The sequence below is a fragment of the Panthera pardus genome, unplaced genomic scaffold (genome assembly GCF_024362965.1).
Source record: "Panthera pardus isolate Hobbes unplaced genomic scaffold, ASM2436296v1 HiC_scaffold_21, whole genome shotgun sequence".
NCBI lineage: Eukaryota > Metazoa > Chordata > Mammalia > Carnivora > Felidae > Panthera > Panthera pardus.
Genome location: NW_026526777.1, coordinates 52,025,615 through 52,044,100, shown reverse-complemented (window position 1 = coordinate 52,044,100; position 18,486 = coordinate 52,025,615). Strand labels below are relative to the sequence as shown.

The 18,486-nt window shown below is 41.7% G+C and overlaps 1 protein-coding gene across 11 annotated transcripts in view; it reads left to right on the top strand.

The window, feature by feature from the left end:
- Nucleotides 1–16,538, top strand: part of RABGAP1L (RAB GTPase activating protein 1 like) — a 753,664-nt gene extending 737,126 nt beyond the window's left edge. For all 11 annotated transcript variants that reach the window (XM_053909255.1, XM_053909254.1, XM_053909257.1 and 8 more), the window contains 4 exons: nt 2,678–2,761; nt 5,877–5,948; nt 10,279–10,476; nt 11,483–16,538. In XM_053909255.1, the coding sequence (XP_053765230.1) occupies nt 2,678–2,761; nt 5,877–5,948; nt 10,279–10,476; nt 11,483–11,635 (507 nt within the window). In that variant the 3' untranslated portion in view covers nt 11,636–16,538. The remainder of the gene's footprint in view (nt 1–2,677; nt 2,762–5,876; nt 5,949–10,278; nt 10,477–11,482) is intronic.
- Nucleotides 16,539–18,486: the final 1,948 nt, after the last annotated feature.

The following is an 18,486-nucleotide window of genomic DNA, read 5'->3' as shown; positions in this document are numbered from 1 at the left end:
TCTAAATCAAGGGCCACCTTGAAGCAGTACATGTGAGTAGCGTGGGTCTCGACATTTCTTTTGAAGGGCGCTAGAAGACGAGGCCGCGTTTCTACCCTCCAACAGCTCTTAGGAATCTGCCTTGACTCAGATGTCTAGCGAGAGTGTTAAGCTTCCTCTAAGTTTAGTAACTTGGAATTGCGATCCAAGAGCCTTGACGAATCCGCAAAGTTTGTGTCGTGTCTCCAAGGTAATTGACTTCAGCAGTATTTTAGGAGGATTATGAAGCGGAAAGCCCACAGAGATCTCTGCTGCAAGCTGTCTCAGTCAGTCACGCCCGATTTTCCTGATTCATGCCTTAGAAGAACGTTCCTGGCAGAGCTCTCAACCCTTACTCCCGGGGGGAATAGAAAAAGCAGCTCTTTGGGAACAAGCCTTGTTGTTAGCACCCTCCAGTCATCGTACGAGTTGTGAGGCTGTTCAGCTGCAAGATGCCACCGTGGCAAAGGCGTTCCACATAAGTGACAGGAGGGGCCTCTCCACCCAGAGAGTTGAGGCTTCAGGCTTCCCTAAGAAAGAGCAGGCCCACTTCACCAATGTCCTCTGTCTGTCAGTCCCAGCCAGGCAGGATTAACTCACTTATTTTAATGAGTTTCATTCTAAGACATCAATAACACTAAATATAAAACAGAACATAAAGCGTTTCAAAGACCTGCATCCAAGCAGAAGAAATCCACTTAAGTTTCTGATGAATGGATGCATCCTTTAGCACCTTCCAGGGTTTATAAAAAGTGTTTCATGATTTTTTTTTTTAAATGATGAAATGACTCTTGGCATTTAGTGTGGACCAAGATTTTTTTCCCACTCAAAAATTTTCAGGAGCTGATCATCCAGTTTGAACTAGGCGTTTTGATGGGTTTTGTGTTTTTCTTTACCTCCTGCATTTGGGGGCCCAATTCAGTACTTTGGGTAAAGAATGAAGCTATTGGCAAATTAATTATTCTTTTAAGTTTATTTATTTATTTTGAGAGAGAGAGCGAATCCTAAGCAGGCTCCACATTGTCAGTGCAGAGCCCGAAGTGGGGCTTGAACTCATAAGCTATGCGATTGTGACCTGAGCCGAGATTAGAAGTTGGATACTTAACTGACTGAGCCATCCAGGCTCCCCTGCAAATTAATTAGTTTAATCCATACTTCTTCACTCTCCTTGATGTGTGTGTGTGTGTGTGTGTGTGTGTGTGTGTGTGCATATATCCTGTGTTAATCATTATAGTGCCTTTGCGAGATAGCGATTATGCTCTTCGTATGTCAGATAAGGAAACCATAGTTTCGAGAATTAAGTGACACTTGCTCAAAGCCCCTCAGCTTTCTAAGTCTGTCCTAAAGTCAGTGGGGCCTTACTGTAGGAGGGGAGGAAGGTGTGACTTACATCCTTAAATTATGTAAGACAGAGAACACAGACGAATACAAACAACTAAGTTTGAATCAATATAACCCAGAAATTGCTTTTAGAATTTAAGAACATAGCAAACATGAAGAAATCTGGAAAGCATCCGACAATAAGGAGTCCAGTTATAAATCACAATCATGTGCGAATTAGCAAATACGGAGCACACCCCATTCATAACTGGGAGGCTGCCAAACAGAATTTATCCATTTATTCTGTTATGTGCTTAAAGATTAACCAGAGTGTTTTGTGTTTGGTTGTTTGGCCAAAACCTGGGAAGAACTGAACGCTTCCTTTTTGTCTGGTGGCATGTGTGCTTTTTCACTACCTCCCTTCCCCGACCCTAGAATCCCGGAGCTGCTGGGCTACAAAAATAAGTGTGGTTTTCAGTTTAGCACCCAGAGTCGAGCATTTCTGCGACTGTAGTAAGTACCCGCATTGTGTGTCAAGCTAGCTCCTTCTGCAGTCACTGTTCAGTCCCTGAACCTCCTGACCTCAAGAGCTCTTACCTTCCTCCAGGTTTCTCTGACTCCAGCCTCAAAAACTTCCTGTTGCGACCTTCAGAGAGACAACAGTAGTGATAGGAGGGGGCTGGGAATGGAAAGGCCCAAAATGCTGCTTCAGTAATTTCTTTTTTTTTTTTAATTTTTTTTTAATGTTTATTTTTGAGAGAGAGAGACAGAGTGCTAGTGGGGAAGGGCTAGAGAGAGAGAGAGAGAGAGAGAGAGAGAGGGCGGGGGAGACACAGAATCCAAAGCAGGTTCCACCTCTGAGCTGTCAGCACAGACCCCGACGTGGAGCTCGAACTCACAAACTGTGAGCTCATGACCTGAGCTGAAGTCGCTCGCTCAACTGACTGAGCCACCCAGGTGCCCTTCAGTAATTTCTTACCTAGCAGTAAGATTATGCGCAACGTTGCCCTGATGTTTTGTTTTAGACTCTTCATAAGAATAAAGATAGCTTCAGAAGGGACACTTATTTAATAATATATTTATACAGTAAGTGATAAGCAGCTCTATGATGGGCTCATAGGGCTCATATGTCTTACACATTACAGGAAAGAAATATTTCTGCATCTCTGGACATGATTAGGCTTTTCAAATGCTCGAGAAATAGCTTCAGAGAGGAAAATTTATCTAGTTGTAGTTGTTAACGTTGGCATTGACCAAACCGAGCCGACTTAAGTATAGGTGTTTGTAGAAATTGATGAGGACTTTGAGTCTTGATGTTTTGCATCCTCCCTCTCTCTAGCTGAAAGAAGTCTTTCGGAAACAGCTGGAGAAGGCAGAATATGAAATAAAGAAGACCACTGCGATCATCGCTGAGTATAAGCAGGTAGTGTGCTACTGTGGCTCATGTTGCTATAAAAGTGATTTTTCTTATTGTTTCTCTTTGGGTAAAAAAACATTTTTTTGTTTTTAGAGTTTCCAGAATAGTGACTACGTACATTCATTACACTGGGTGGCTTACTTTCTCCGCTGAAATAGACAGTGAGCGGACCGAACAGAACAATCTGTTGGCTGTTTACGATGTTTGGTAGATTCAGAGGAACAGGAAACTGGATTATTACCATTGGGATCCCGTCTCTGCCCTACTCAGAAGATGATTTCAAATAGACCTCCCCAGTAACATTTGCCTCTTTGCAGAGGACTAAGGTTTAGCGATTCCTCATCCCACATGGCTCTGTGGCCTTACCCAACCGTGGCCAATGCTAGCAGGAGACATTCTGTTGGGAACCTTTGATCTCTTAGCAGAGGGTTTGCTCTCCTTGAGGATGCATCTGGCCCTGACCCCATCGCCAGAATGCTTCCAGAAAGCCCTCTTTCCAGCTTGTGTAGTATCATCTCGTGCCTGCTGCTCATGCCTAGCACACGGCAAGGACTCCACATTGCCGAGAAAGCCTCGAGTGGACTGCTGAAGTTCCAGTGTTCCAGAATCAAGGCACCGTATTGTGCCACCTCCTCAGCTTAAGAATTTCTCTGGGGTCTCTTGCCTCATATGGGAGTTTGAAGTCTGATTCTTACTCTTTTTTATTAACATGTGTTTTTCTGCTTAGAAATGAAATTTCTGTTCCTCATGGAAAATTGAGAAAGGGTAGAAACGCACAAAGAAACCCTCCCCCCTTAACCTTGCCAATTAGAAATAATCACTGTAATATACTGAATATGCATTGCTGCTATGTAAATAAAAATGTGAGTTATGTCATCCATGCTGATATTTGCGACCAGTGCACTTCATATATTATGAACGTCTTTTCAGAAGGGTTCTTCTCCTTTGTGGAAGATTGCTTAGAAATAAGGCTTCAGAGCTGTCTTACTCTCTTTTATGATAATCAATATATGTTTATTTAATGTCTGCTGTCTGAGAGGCTTGATTCTTTGGGGGAATAAAAGAGGAGTTAATTCAATTTCTCCCCTTTAGACGCTGCTCTTGTAACAGGGAGATAACACCTGTGCACAAATAAGAGAAAAGGGAACTTACTGACCATGGGAAATAAAACCCTTCCTAGAGGAGGGTTGATTTGAGCGGTGCTTCGAAGGCGAGGCAAGATTTGGGTGTGCGGAGGCAGAGGAGGAAAGAAATGGGGAACAGAGAACACACGCAAAGCCACGGAGATAAGTTAGCGAATAGAAATAGTTTTGTTTTGTCAAGAGTTTCAAGTACAGAAAAGAAGTAAAGGTGAGTTGGGTCCCAGTTCAAGGAGGGTTCTTCAGTTAGACTGAGGAGCTTGGATTTTATTCTGTTTATAGTAGGAATGTTTGAGCAAGAAAGTGGCATGATGGGGGAAATACTGGTGGCACTAATCTGTCCCAGTGAGAAATGTGAAACCAATGGGGAGTCCCACAAGCAAAGATACGGACCAGTAAGAGGCTAACAGCAGAGGCCAGGTGAGAAAATACAGGGCCCTGAAATAAAATAAGTAGTAATGAAAATGGAGAAGAGGAATGTAGTCATTTCTTGCGAGACCAGGGAAAACACTGATCCCTAGATTTTCCGATTGGATAACTAGGAGAAGGGATGGGTAGACATTAACCAATACGAGGAACATTAAAGACCATGCGCTATGGAACTTGCCATCACTGCAAATGGGTTTTTTCCATCCCCACATTAGGCCATGGGTGGCCGCCATATGTAGCACTCTTCAAAATAGTAATCTTTGGGACTGTTCTCGAATATTATCTGGCAGGCACTACCAGTCATGTAAAGGCAACGGACCCATCTGTCTGAAGATAATTAGGACATGAAACATAATCCAAAAGCATTCTATAGTTGGAATTGGCTATTATTGTCCTTATTATGGAATCTTCGGGGTTATTTGAAAGGGTTTCTGGTTTGCCAAAATTACTGAGGAGACTGCTTCTTTTTCACATCAGCCGATACAGCCCTAGTCATCATTTACAGGCTGAGAGCTGGAGAAATCAGAAACTGAACGCAACCAGCAGGCCCTGCTCTCTAGAGCCATTTTTTGAGTAGACTGGGATTTTTAAAAAAATATCTGTTTTGATAATAGAAGTAGATCTTTTACGTTTTTAGTTCAAGTTGCACTTTAAAATTTGACATCCCCTAACGTTTTTTACTCCATTTTTTCAAAAATAAAAGATTCATATGTTACTCAAGGAATTTGAACTTCTAGTATTTTTTTTTAAGCAAATGGCTTGTTTGTTTGTCTGGTTGGTTTTAGCTTTGAAAGCACTGATTTCTACCTGTCCCTAGTACTTCTTGTTAGCACCTTCTTTCAGAATCAGTAATGATCAGATTTTCTTTAATGAGCACTTACTATAGGCCAGGCGCTATACTGAATCCTTTACGTACATTTTTTTCCCCATTGATTATCACAGCACGGCACTTAGTATTGAGGAGAGAACTGAAGCTTAGATTCGTGAGTTTGCCCAAGGAAATTACTAGAGCTGGACCTCAGGCTTTTTATTTCACTCCATGTTGCCAAACCACGAGATCAGAATTTTAGTCTTTATTAATTTCTGGTCATTTTAACTGTTTTATCCCCTCTGCCACGTTTTAGGGAAACTCTGGTAATTGAAAACAGAGACTCTCTGTGTGACTGTAGACACGAGCAGTTTCTGGTCCAGCATTCTTTTCATCAGATTTCCAGAATGGTACCTTGCACAGAACTGACACTCAGCAAAGATGCCATAGGTTGATTCCAAAATAGGACAGGAATCCACTGGAACTAGTCACAGATTTGGCTAGTGACAGAAATCAAAATACCCCACGTGTTTTTCCTCTAATTAAGACTAAGATAGGCTTTACACACAGAACACTGTCAGGCTTTCTGATGCGCATTGCATTTGTGGGGCTGTTCTTTTGCTCAATCTCTTTAGCATCATCCGAGAAGCGAGAGTAATTCATATGAGTTGATAAATAGTCATGTGCCCGTGCTGTGCAAGAGTCGGTCTACTTTCCAGTAAAGAAACTCTTTTCTTTTCTTCAGATCTGCTCCCAGTTAAGTACCAGACTGGAGAAACAGCAAACAGCCAGCAAGGAGGAGCTGGAAGTGGTAAAGGTGAGGAAGAATGAAACAGATCTCTGGTATTTCTTCCAAATTCACACAGTCTTTAGTCAGTCCCGGATAGGACGATCCCAGCCCGTGAGGATGCCCCATGGGCAGGACAGTTTGTGAGACATCACACCCACCCTGCCCCTCTCGTTGTTTCAAAGGATTTAGGAATTGTGGGAAGCAGCATCTGTCTCCGACTGGGGCGCGATCCTCTTCCCAGCCAGCAGAAAGGTTGCATCCCCATAAATCTTAGGGCTTGTCAGAGGCAGGTGGTAAGTACTTTAGCCTTGTCCCAAGAGGCCCCTGAGCATTCTGGGACAGTAGACACCTGGGAGGCCTCTGCAGCCTGCATCCCACCTGTGCCTGAATCGATGTGGCTTCGGGGTGCAACCCAGGAGGATCATCCCATTGCTCTCCACCAGTTTTTTAGAGGGTTGTTTTTAAAGGAAACCAATGGCATTTCTTTATATACTGCCCCCTGGCGGTAAAACTCCTTTTGTTGATTATGTGAAAATAGCAATCGCTTATTCCATAGAAACCACAGTAAACCACGTGAATTGGTCTTAAGAGGCAGTGTGGGCACACCCAGCTCTTGTGATCTGTGTTACAGAAACCTGACAGAGTTCTCTTTGAATATATTCGGGTTTCATGCTAGTGAATAAATGCATTCATTTAACAACTTGGACAAGTTATTTACCTCTCGAAGCTTTATTTTGTATCCTGTAAAACAGACATAACATTACCTGCCTCATCAGGTTATTTTGCAGATTAAATAAGATAACATATACAAAGTGCTTAGCTTAGTAGTTGGCATACAATAGATACATATTTTTATAAGTTTATAACCTGAAAACCTGAGACATGAGAACTGAAATATGAACCTTGTTCTGACTTTGTATTCCAAACGTGTTTTTTTCTTAAACATTCTGAGATTATTAGTGACTATAAAGCTGGTCATCTCCCCGCCCAAACCCTAGAATTCGGGGCTCATACCTTTGCTCTCTGGTCCACCTTTACCCCTCTTCGTACTTAGCCTTTATCATTCTTTTTACACTGACCGACACTCAGTTGATGAAGTGCCTTGGCATAAAAGGGTTCACCATCCTGAACTAAAATCTTTGTGGAAATAGAAATGAAATGGATTTACATGGATACTCGAGGTTTTATTGAGCATCCAACTATGTGCACAGCTATTAGACTTCTATTGTTTTATGGAAATTATGTATAACAGGAAGCTTAGAATTTTCCTGCAGGAGCAAGTTATACATATGCCCATGAAACCTTTAGGAAATAGTTCAAAAGCATGTAAGTCAGCGTTGAGTTGGATGACAATCCGGGTTGTAGAGAAAGCAAAATCATAAGAACTACAGACCAGAGATGACTTTATGGAGGAGGTTGGACTGAAGCAGGATGGGTAGAATTCTGTTAGAAGGATTTAAAAAAGACATTCTGGGGGCACCTGGGTGGCTCAGTCGGTTAAGCATCCAACTTTGGCTCGGGTCATGATCTCATGGTTCACAGGTTCAAGCCCTGTATCGGGCTCTGTGCTGACAGATCAGAGCCTGGAGCCTGCTTTGGATTCTGTGTCTCCCTGTCTCTCTGCCCCTTCCCTGCTTGCATTGCCTCTCTCTCTCTCTCTCTCTCTCTCTCTCTTTCTCTCTTTCTCACACACACACACAAATATATAAACATTAAAAATAAAAAAAAAAATTTTTAATGACATTCTGGAAAAAACTGTTATTGAAGACCCAGAAATTGGAATGAGCATTTTGGTATTTCATCAAGGAGACTGTGTGATTAGCATATGTACGAAGGAATAGAGGGAAATACTGGATAAGGAGGTAGGGTTATCTAATGAGAGGCCATGATATTCGGGAAGAGGAATTTGAACTTGTTTTAGCTGAATAAAGAATAACTAACACCTATTAAACACTTACTGTGTGTACTGTTCCACGGATTTCCCCATTTAATCCTCACAGCTTCTGAGAAAGTAGATACTATTATATCTTCTTTTTAATGATTTACCATGTCTTGTTTTTATTGATGATTACTAAAATAGGTAATTCATGATCTCAAGGTCACTTAGCCGGTAAACAGTAATGCCAGGATTTGAACCCAGGGAGTGGGACTCTACTCTCCATACCCTTAGTCATTTCCATACTACATCCTGTTTCATCAGAGCTACTTCCTTTTCATTTCGTTTGGCGCGATGCTGCAGCTTTTGCTTTTTCCATCCTCCCATGACACCGTTCCCCCTTCAGATAATCCTCTACTCTGTGATCAGAATGAGCATTCCCCAGTGTATATTTGACTCTCTCTCTGCATCAGTTTAGACTTAGATTGGCCACATATAGGAACCCAAATCAACATTGGCTTAAACATAGAAGATGTTGATTCTCTCATGTAAAAATAAGTCTAGGGCTAGAAAGATCCGTGGTTTCATCAGCAGTCCAAGCTCATCAGTTATTAGTGACCCACATCCACAGCATTAGTGACCTTCCATCCTCACGGTGACCTAAAAGTCAAACCTGTCAACTGGAGTTTCTTCCATCACACCCACATTCCATGGTAGAATGTTAGGCTGGAAGGAGATGCGACGGGACGGTACGAGGGCCCAGCTCCAGCAGGGTGAGCTCTAAGTAGCTTCCTTAAGCTCCCTACCACACTTCCTTCCGCTCACATATCAGAACTTAATTTCATGGGCACACCTTGCCTCAGGGGAGTCTGGGAAATGGCACCTTGTAACTGGGCAAACTGCCAGCCCAAATAAAATCAGGAGTTCTGTTATCAGGGAAGAAGGGGAGCGCTGCGTCAGGCTCACCGCTGGCAGCGCGGGAGACGGATCTGGTGGGAACCTGCAGTCTCTACCACAGCTTTGTACTCAGCGTGTTCGCCTGACTGCAGCGTCATGAGGCTCATTGGTCTCTCTCCAACAGATAGCACAGGATAGAGTGAGTGAATGCATTTTCTGTAGGATAAAAGCAGGATTCGATAGCATTACATTTAAGGACCGTTACATCATGGCCGTGGAGAACCCTTCTCACTTCCTGCCTCTCCCTTTTGCGCCATTTACTCCCGCTCGAGCCATCTCAGGCTCCCTGCGGTCCTGTGAAGGGCCGGTGTCTCTGCACACAGTGTTCTCCCTGCTGAAATGTCCTCCTCCCTCAGTTCAGCCTAATAACACTGCTTACCCAGCTTGGTAAACTTTTCATCATTTAAGATCAAAAGCCACCACTTTAACATTTTATTTGGTCAACAATAAATATATATAACAAATACTTGCTGTGTGCCTATTTAGTGCCAGTAGCGGGCTGATTATCCTCAAAAGGTTCTTGAGAGTTACAAATATCTTTTAAGTGACTAATGAATATTAATCAGGTAGGAATCTGAAGAGTGCTTTAAGGATGGGAGAAGAAAGAAATCAGTGGGGGCTGAGAAGGTGACTTTTAGGGATTCAGGCCTGGGATGGGGGAGCTTGGACATGTCAGAGAAATCATTTAATGACCAGCTGAATATGGATTGAAGGAGGAGGCAATGAGAAGATAACCCCAAAGTGTTCAGGCCTAAATGGTAGAAATAGGCACAATGACACAGAAGTGTGGGGAGAGTTGCTCTGTGTGTGTGTGCGTGTGTGTGCGCGTGTGTGAAGAGAGGAATATGGTTTCTGTTGTGGACAGATTATAATGATAGTACATTAAAATAGAAATATTCCATATATTTTAAGACAACAATAGCACTGTTGTCTTGAAGAGAGTGCTGTGTGTTTGGCAATCTCGGCATGTGGCAGAGTTACCTTCATTACCTGGAACAGTAATGGTCATCTTTGCTTAAAGCTGAACAAAAGGACCTAAGCTTTATTTGTGGCAAGGATAGATTTAGGTTAGTCATCATGCCCTTTCTCAGTCTGCTGTGGGCTAGGTACTTAAACTCTGAGTTTCTTCACGGGTACAATGGGGGTTTTAATAGTACCTGATGACCTCGCTGTAGGATTAAACGAGACACTGCTCGTAGAGCGTATGGCATGGCGCTCGAGGAAGAGGAGTGGAAGCCCAACATTCCTAGAACAGATTTCAGAGAGATGCTATAATATTTTCCGTTTCCAGGGTCTCCCTAGAGATACTTTATGGAAAAAAAGGAGCACCTATCTTGCAAAGTTGGGTTTTGTGCTGACTAAAACCATTTTGGTGGCAGCACAAGACAAGTAATTACCTCCAGAAACAGACCTGCATCTGATGACCACAAGCAGAGTCTCAATAAAACCCGTGTCCTGTTGTTTCAGGAAGCGCGTTATGCTATGAAATGGTTTGAGGTTGGTTATCCCTTTCGGATGTTTCAGGGTAAGATGATGACGTGTAAACACTGCAGTGACATTTTCAGCAAAGAGGGCACTTTGAAACTAGCGGCCATCAGCAGAGAGGACCAGGGGATCGAGCCGGACGACGAGAAGGACTCCCTGAAGAAGCAGCTGAGGGAGTTGGAGCTGGAATTGGCGCAGACCAAGCTGCAGCTGGTGGAGGCTAAGTGCAAAATCCAGGTTGGTGATCTGGTAAAGGATCAACAGGAGCAAACAGTTAGGGCGCCGGGACACCTTCTCACGCTTTGGAACGTGCGTGTCTGGCTCAGAGTCTGAGACGCTTCCATAGGTGATTACGTTGTTTGCCTACCGAGGTGTCCCGCGTAGTCGCATGTTACGTCATCGTGTTTAAGCAGTGACATAAACGCATAGTTTTAAATGAAAATGTAATAATTAAAATGAGATCTTGGGGGAACTTAGGCATATGCTTTTTCCGGTTTTTTGTGTTTTTTGCCAAGGTCCTTTCTCATCGAACTTAGCCACTTTGGTAGCTGATCCTGAAAATGAAAGGCCAGACTTTCTCCATTATCCCTCCCTGAACAGTTGAACATTGGCTGATACCCCTGCTTCTTGGAGGGGCTTTCTATCCTTCGTCTTTCCCTGGTTTTACCAGATCCCTTTTCCCATAATCTCTTTCCATGTTGGAAGATAACATAATTAGAAAAATCATCCTGGATTCTGATGGACTGTTCCCCATTCCCTTTTCCCCAAGATCCTTACCCATCGCCATAACCTATTTTTGTGCTGGACCCTGTATGTCCTCAGGGGCAAAGACCATGTGTTTGGAACTAGAACTCATTCATGCTTACACTATCAGTGAAAATTCAGATTCAGCCCATGCACACGTCTATGTTTAGTTGTGGTTTCGAACCCGAGCCTAAATTCGGACCGAGATTGCCCGGGGTGGGGGGGGTGGGGGGGGTGGATAAAATGAGGTTTCTTTTTTTTTTTTTTTTTTTTTAAATGAGGTTTCATTTCACTGTTCAGAGAAAGCAGTTTCTGATTTTCAGCGGTAACTCTTTTAACTCTAAAGTGCATTAAGAAGCCAATTTAATCTCTCCTGGGTTTTGTGGGAGGAAAGCTATGGCTCATACAGACTTGGGGATTCCAAAAAGCAGTATACTCTTAATTTGGGGGGCAGAGGGTAAACATTTATACAATGCAATGATTTTCTTTTTTTAATTAGGAACTTGAACATCAGAGAGGAGCCCTTATGAATGAAATCCAAGCTGCAAAAAACTCTTGGTTTAGCAAAACCCTGAACTCTATCAAAACGGCCACGGGCACCCAGCCGCTGCAGCCACCACAGGCCACCCAGCCACCCAAGGAGAGCACATAGTTCCAGCCTCGCCCGAGCACAAGAGCACAATGATCAAAGTGACAGAAACCCAGGAGGACTCTCCCCAGTGTCCCTTTGAAGGAAAGTAAAGGAGGCCAGAAAGCAAGCCAGAATCTTTCAGTAGCTCTCTTTCTTGTTTGATACTTTTCAAAGGGATGTTACTTAAACTGCCCTGACTTATGTTGAATACCTGTTTTCGAGCTTCTTCATGGGAGGCCACGTTCAGTTCCATCATAGTGATTACACATTATTTTATATGCCTGATGTTTAGTTGGAAATAAGTAATTCAGAACTAAATGCCTTTTATTTAGAACTAATTATTCGTAATTACTTTTATCTTCCATAAAAATGGAGATGTCTTTTATTCCAAGGTTGAAGTGATAAGATGATATTTGTCACAGCAAATAAAAAAAAAGAAGAAGAAAGAAAGAAAAAAAGATTGAAACCGAAAGCTCTTAACTTTTCAGGACTTATTCACAGAAAGCACACTGTGGGGCCATTCGTGACGACCATCAGGTTTCTTCCCGAAAGTGATTCCCTGGATAACGATAATCCTGTCCAAAGAGTAAACCTGGGATTGAGCAGTCCCCAGAAGGAATTAGTTTATTTTCATTTTCTGTTGGGTATATCTGGAAGTGAAGTGGCAAGAATCATAGAATAAGATAGACTATTGACAATACACGCTAGATGAAAGGCACTGGGATTTTGATAAACGCAGGAGAAGATAAACCATTTGGCCCTAGTATTCTAACGGGTCCTTTTGAGAAACTCTGCATGGGGATTGCATATTCCTAAGTATGAACACTTGCAGCAAACGTGAAGTCAGGAGGGTCTAGTGTGAGCGGCAGCATTAGGGAACCTTTACCAGACAAGCCTAGAGAGGCCCAGGTTCAGACACTGTGCTTAAAATGAAATGGAGAACCAGGGACAGAGTATTTCATTTGATATTGACATATATTTGCTAAGGAAACACTAATATACTGTAGCTTTTTAAAGTTATGAAATGGGAAATACAGGCCAGCTTCACATGATCTTAGTTTACTGTTGGGCAACTTTTCCTGATTTCTGTATCTCCCTACAAATGTGCCCTTGGTACCCGAGAGGAAGAGATGCGAATGCATTGGTAACATTTTTGATTGAATACAAAACCTTTATAGAAATACTTATCTCCTGGAAAGGGAAAGCTAGTGTTTAAAAGTTGGTGGAAATTGTTTTTTCAATGATATTTAACATGTCTGTGTGGATCGTCCTTGCAGGAAATCCTTTGGTAAGGACAAAACCAATTTTCCCATCTTCTAAGCTAGTTTGGAGGCCTTCGGTCCTTTGCACCACCCAAACTGCTGCCAGCATGTACAATAACATTTAGTGATACTCATCCTTGGCTTCATTGTTGAACACGTTCTTAGCAAGGACCTTAAACTCTGTAGTGCCACAGGGATTCTCGTCTGTGCCACATGTTGCAATTAAGAGTAACACATTCTTGGAAGTAAAAATTAAGGAAGAGCCATCTCGACTCCGGGAGCACGTGCTACAAGTTGCTCGTGGTAGATCCTTTCCTCCAAAATGATCATTAAACTCTAAAAAGTTAAGTCCCCTTCACTTGTGTTTATATCATCTACAACCCATTAAACCGATATGGATGTTACCCTTTGTTACACTCATCAAATAATACTTTTTTTACAGAATTATTTGTTTGGTCCTGACATCTTTCATTATAATATTCATTTCCTTGTACCAAAAAGAAAATAATCCAGCATTCTTGAGTGTGTGTTGACTAATATTCCCTACTCGGTGATTTAGAAAAGGTAATCTTTTTGTTGTTGTTGTTTAAATATAATGGCTAGAAAAATTGCATCTTGGTACTTGTTTCTGTAAATCATTCAGTATAATTTTTTAGCTTTGCTGGTACTTTATGCTTTTATTCCAGGAAGCCTTGTACAAGTTGCCTTATGAAATGGCCAGCTAAATTAAAGATGTTCTTTTGTGTTTTGTGACTCTCATAGTTTTACTGTAAGAGCTCTTTTTAACCTCTAAAAATCAGCACATTCCACAGAATGCCTAAATTGCAGTATTTTCCTTACATCGCAGTTGAGGGACAAATAGAATGGCTGTGGGTTCAGTCCTTACCTGTACACCTGGCTCAGTTCCAGAGCCCCTAACATCTTTTTTTCTTTAAACAAAATCACCAGGTACCTGCATTCCAAATGTGTAATGTCTTTTGCATTTTCTCTTAACTCTTTCAAAAGGTTTTAGTGGCCATCTATAGATTTTTTTCTTCTTCTCCAGTTCCATATCATACTTAGGTACGTGTATTGGTACCATAAGTCTGAACTGTTCCTTTGTGCAATGCCTTTGGGTCAGTAGCAATACTAAAGATAGAAAATTCAAAATTTGGTATAGGATGTGATTATTCATTCAATATGTTCTCATAGCACTCTCCCAAACCACATATCCTTCCCCACATACAGTTTGCAAACTTGTGCATCCCGGTATTAAGTAACTGCTAGTTTTAATTTCACTTATTTTGAAACATATTTAAAAATTGCCACTCTTCTCTTGAATTTCTTTTAGATATCAACTAACCCAAATATCTAGGAAATTTCCAAATATTCTAGAGTGTTTTTTTGTCTTTTCCTAGGATATGTTGTAGAAAACATTCCTCCAAAAAATCCAACATTTGCAGAATTCTAAAGAGTGATGATTTCTTCTTTCATTAAATTCTGCAGAATAAATTAAGGGAATGAATTTCAATTTCATAGTTCAGTTCATTAGCTTTTGTATCTCGAGACTCTTGTTTAACACATTCTTTCAAGCTGAAAGAAACCAGGCTGAATTTTGCGGTGCACATGTTTGCTAGCTTCCCACATCCCAAGCTATGGCACAATTTGGTTATATTTAGTTACATATAATTTAATGCAAAGATATTCTCAGTTACCTAATGTCCTGTTTATGAGTGCTTATCAGAAACACTAATAGGAATGTCATATGGGCCTACGACCTCTCTTTCCATATATAACCTCTCTTTCCCTCTCCCAGCTAGTAAGTTAGTAATTTCTCCACTGGTCGTCTTAAATTTCCATAGTAAAGTACAAAAGCAATCTTTGCACTGATGTTGGGATATTTAATAATAATAGTTATCTTGTTTCATATTTTTTCCAAAATTTTCATTCCTTTATACTATGTATTAATATTTATTTTTCTCAAACACCTCCTCCATTTCCTTAAAATATTTAACAGTTAATAGCTATGGCTTTATTTCCCAGAGGAAGTGAGAAAAACAAGAGAATACACAGTTTAGGGTGTGAGATGAGAAATCCTTAAAGGAGTTGATTTGTTACTGAGGATGAAGATCATGTATCTAACTAATGTAAGGGATCTTGTTTTCTGTAGCTGAAATCAGCCTAATTATCCTGCCAGAGTGGTTGTCTGATTTCAGGACCTCTTTAAGGGAAAAATTTAAAAATAAATTAAAAAAATTAAATACCTGGTCTGTTTTCTCTCTCTGGGAAAGAACACTTTTAATTACTCAGCAAGAGGATTCTATTGTACAACTTCCTCGTTAAAACGAACCACAAAGTCTAAAATAGCTCTGCTTTTCTTGCTTCAGTTACAAGTAAATGAGACAATGGACCAACTCTGTTGTTTAACTTGAACACCGTTAGATTTGCGTGTGCGCGTGAGTGGTAGGGTTCCACAGGGAACATCCCTGCCTTTCTTGTACAGCCAGGTACCGTGCCACTGAATACAGCCGAGGCCAACCAAAAGTCTAGTGGCCCGTGTCTCCTACTACCAAATACAGAACTGTCTTTCCCTCTGGTTGCCATGCTGACGTCACGCTGAGCTGGAACTGTTCTAGAACACCTTTCCTTTCGCAAAGTGACGTCCGTGTAATACAGGCAAAGCCCTTAATCTTAGGAATTCCCCTCTCTCCCAAAAGTTAACCAAAATGAACACCTCCATGTGGGCTGTACCTCCACAGCTGATGACTGTGAGATGTGAGGAGAAAAGTAGGTGTTTACAAGTAGCTTAGGGACTACAGTGGGCTGTCAGGTGTTCCCTTCCCGGCTTCCATCTAAAAGACTGCACGGCCAGTGTCTCTCCGAATGAATTTGTTACATGTTATAAAGACATCATCAACATGTCCATTCTCTCCACCTCCGTCCTTGGTCTGTCATTAGTAGTATTCTGAAAACTTTAAAGCATCGTTGAGTAAAAACCAAACATTTTAAAGTTATTTTCCTTTTTCATTGGCAATGAGTTAAAACATGTAAAATCTTTTCCATTAAAATGTAACGTTTAATAACTATATTATATGTGGAATAAAGTATGAGGAAACTCAATTATAAGTGTATAAATGCATCAGGACCCTGGTGTCATGCAAGCACAAGAATAAAGCTGGAGATGGTCCCAGAATCCAAGATGACCCAATAGCCTTTTGCCTCACTTTCTCCATTTTTGATGTTTTGCATAACGTCTGGATCCTCAGTTCAAATGAAGGAAGAACTTTCTCAATGAGCATCACTTCCTTTCTTTCAACTCCTACCTTTCCCTTGCTGAGGAGGTAGCAGAAATTCTGTACCATTTATTTTTATGAGTTCTGTGATTTTGCCCATGACTTCTCTGATGAAAACAGGTTCTAGAAGAAAGGAGTTGATTGTAGTGCTGACTACAAAAGAAACATGGATGAGCAGCCTCTGTGAACACTGACCAATTCGATGTTTCCATAATTCCATGTATTATGTATAGTACATGCTATCTGTAAATGTAATGCTTGTTAAGAAAAGTGCAATTTATTGTACATTGTCCCAAGAAATGTTTACTTTTTTAACAGTTATGAACTTGGATTAGTATCTTGTTTTCATGTGTGAATGAAGCCTTGTGAAATAAACAAATTCAACCAAAAGGTGACAAGGTGACTATTTCTGTGAGTCGGTGATGTTTTCAGTGGTTTGTGTTGCCCCTTTGGCCCCATTAAGTAGTAATAAATGTTCTGAAGTCCATATATGTCTTTTTGACGTTTCTAGTTGACTTTATTCTGAATCCCCTGAACCCACTGTTTACATAACACTTCTTACCTGACACTAGACTCCAGTCAACTTAGAAAGAAAAACTATGCCAGGAGTTTGCTCCAGGCTCTACCCTGCAAATTGGTACCGTGCACGGCGGCACGGCCAAGTGCCCTATTCTTTCTATAGAGACTCCTTGGTTGCAAGTAGCAGACGCTCTCACAGCTAGTTTAATCATAAGGCAATTAATTAAAAGGACTAGGTATGGTCATCTCACAAAGGCCAAACAGCTGGGCCTAAAGAGACACTGGGACAAGGACTGGAATGCCATCAGGAACGTAGGCAACTGTTTCATAATCTGCGTGTCTTCCCAGGTCATGGTTATCTGCTGCTGCTTCTCTCTCGGAAAACAAGCTTTTCCTGCTTCCAGGAACACAACTCCCAAGTTCACAAGTTTTCTCTTCAGGTGACCTGCTGGTCTACCGTCTCCGTGTCCCCATTGCAGAGTCTCACAACATTGGATTGGCTCATCCTGGATGAGGTAGCTGCTGAGAGTCTTTCAAAGTACAGCACGGTGGGTGGTCCTGTAAGTGAAGCAGAACTCCAGAGGAGTTCTCGAAGTGGGCGCAGAGTGCAGAGATTCCCCATGTGCATTTTGTTCAGGGAGTCCATGGAACCTACGTGAAATCCAAGAAATTAGTTGGCTCCTCTTAGAATTCAGCACGTGTTAATAAATATTAATCAGAGATGGTGGAATCAAACGGTTGGTGGTCCAAATCCAGACCAGACACCTCTTCTGTTTGGCCCATGTCACATTTTTTAATTTTTTCTCAGTTATCTCTACACCCAACGTGGGACTCAAACTCACAACCCCGAGATCAAGAGTCACACGCTCTTCCAACTGAGCCAGGCAGGTGCCCCTGGCCAATGTGGCATTTTAAACAAGAAATTTTGCATAAAAAAGTAAAACAGCAAAATTATTCAGAAAATAAATACCGAGGTTTGCAGTTATGGGTCGAGGGTTCTTGATACGAACAGTAAATGGGATTCACTGTTCACTACTGATTAAAGGTCCTATACTTGAAGCTACATGTTAAACTGTAGATTTATGTCCGGAGGGATGCAAGTCCCTACTTGCTTTTCAGTGGAATGGATAACGCCAAAGGTTGTATGTAGTTTACTACCCTGTAAGACATTAGCCAGTTTGTATCTAACTTTATGGGGTTTTTTTTTTAAGTTTTGTTTTTGTTTGTTTTGGTTTTTTTCAGAGAACACAAGCAGGGGAGGGCCAGAGAGAGAGGGAGACACAGAATCAAAAGCAGGCTCCAGGCTCTGAGCTGTCAGCACAGCCCAATGTGGGGCTCGAACCCACAAACTGTGAGATCATGACCTGAGCTGAAGTTGGACATTTAATCCACTGAGCCACCCAGGTGCCCCTCTAACTTTACTGACACTAACATTCCATTATTGTTGCCTCTAAGTATCCATTATGCAAATGCACTGTGATACATGTTTAACAACTTACTGGGTTCCTTCATTAACGGAGTTGAATAAAATAGTTGTCACATGCTCCTTTTATATTTGCATGGGATTCTTGATTTCACCTTTTTGAAATTTCACCTATAACAAAGCTTTTGATTACTGTCAAAGGGAGACAGAACAAAATCTTTTAAAAGTTTACTTGCAGGGCACCTGGGTGGCTCTGTCTGTTAAGCGTCCAGCCTCAGCTCAGGTCATGATCGCATGGTTAGTGAGTTCAAGCCTGGCACTGGGGCTTTGAGGTGACAGTGCAGAGCCTACTTGGAATTCTCTGTCTCTGCCCCCTTCCTTGTTCTCAAAATGAAC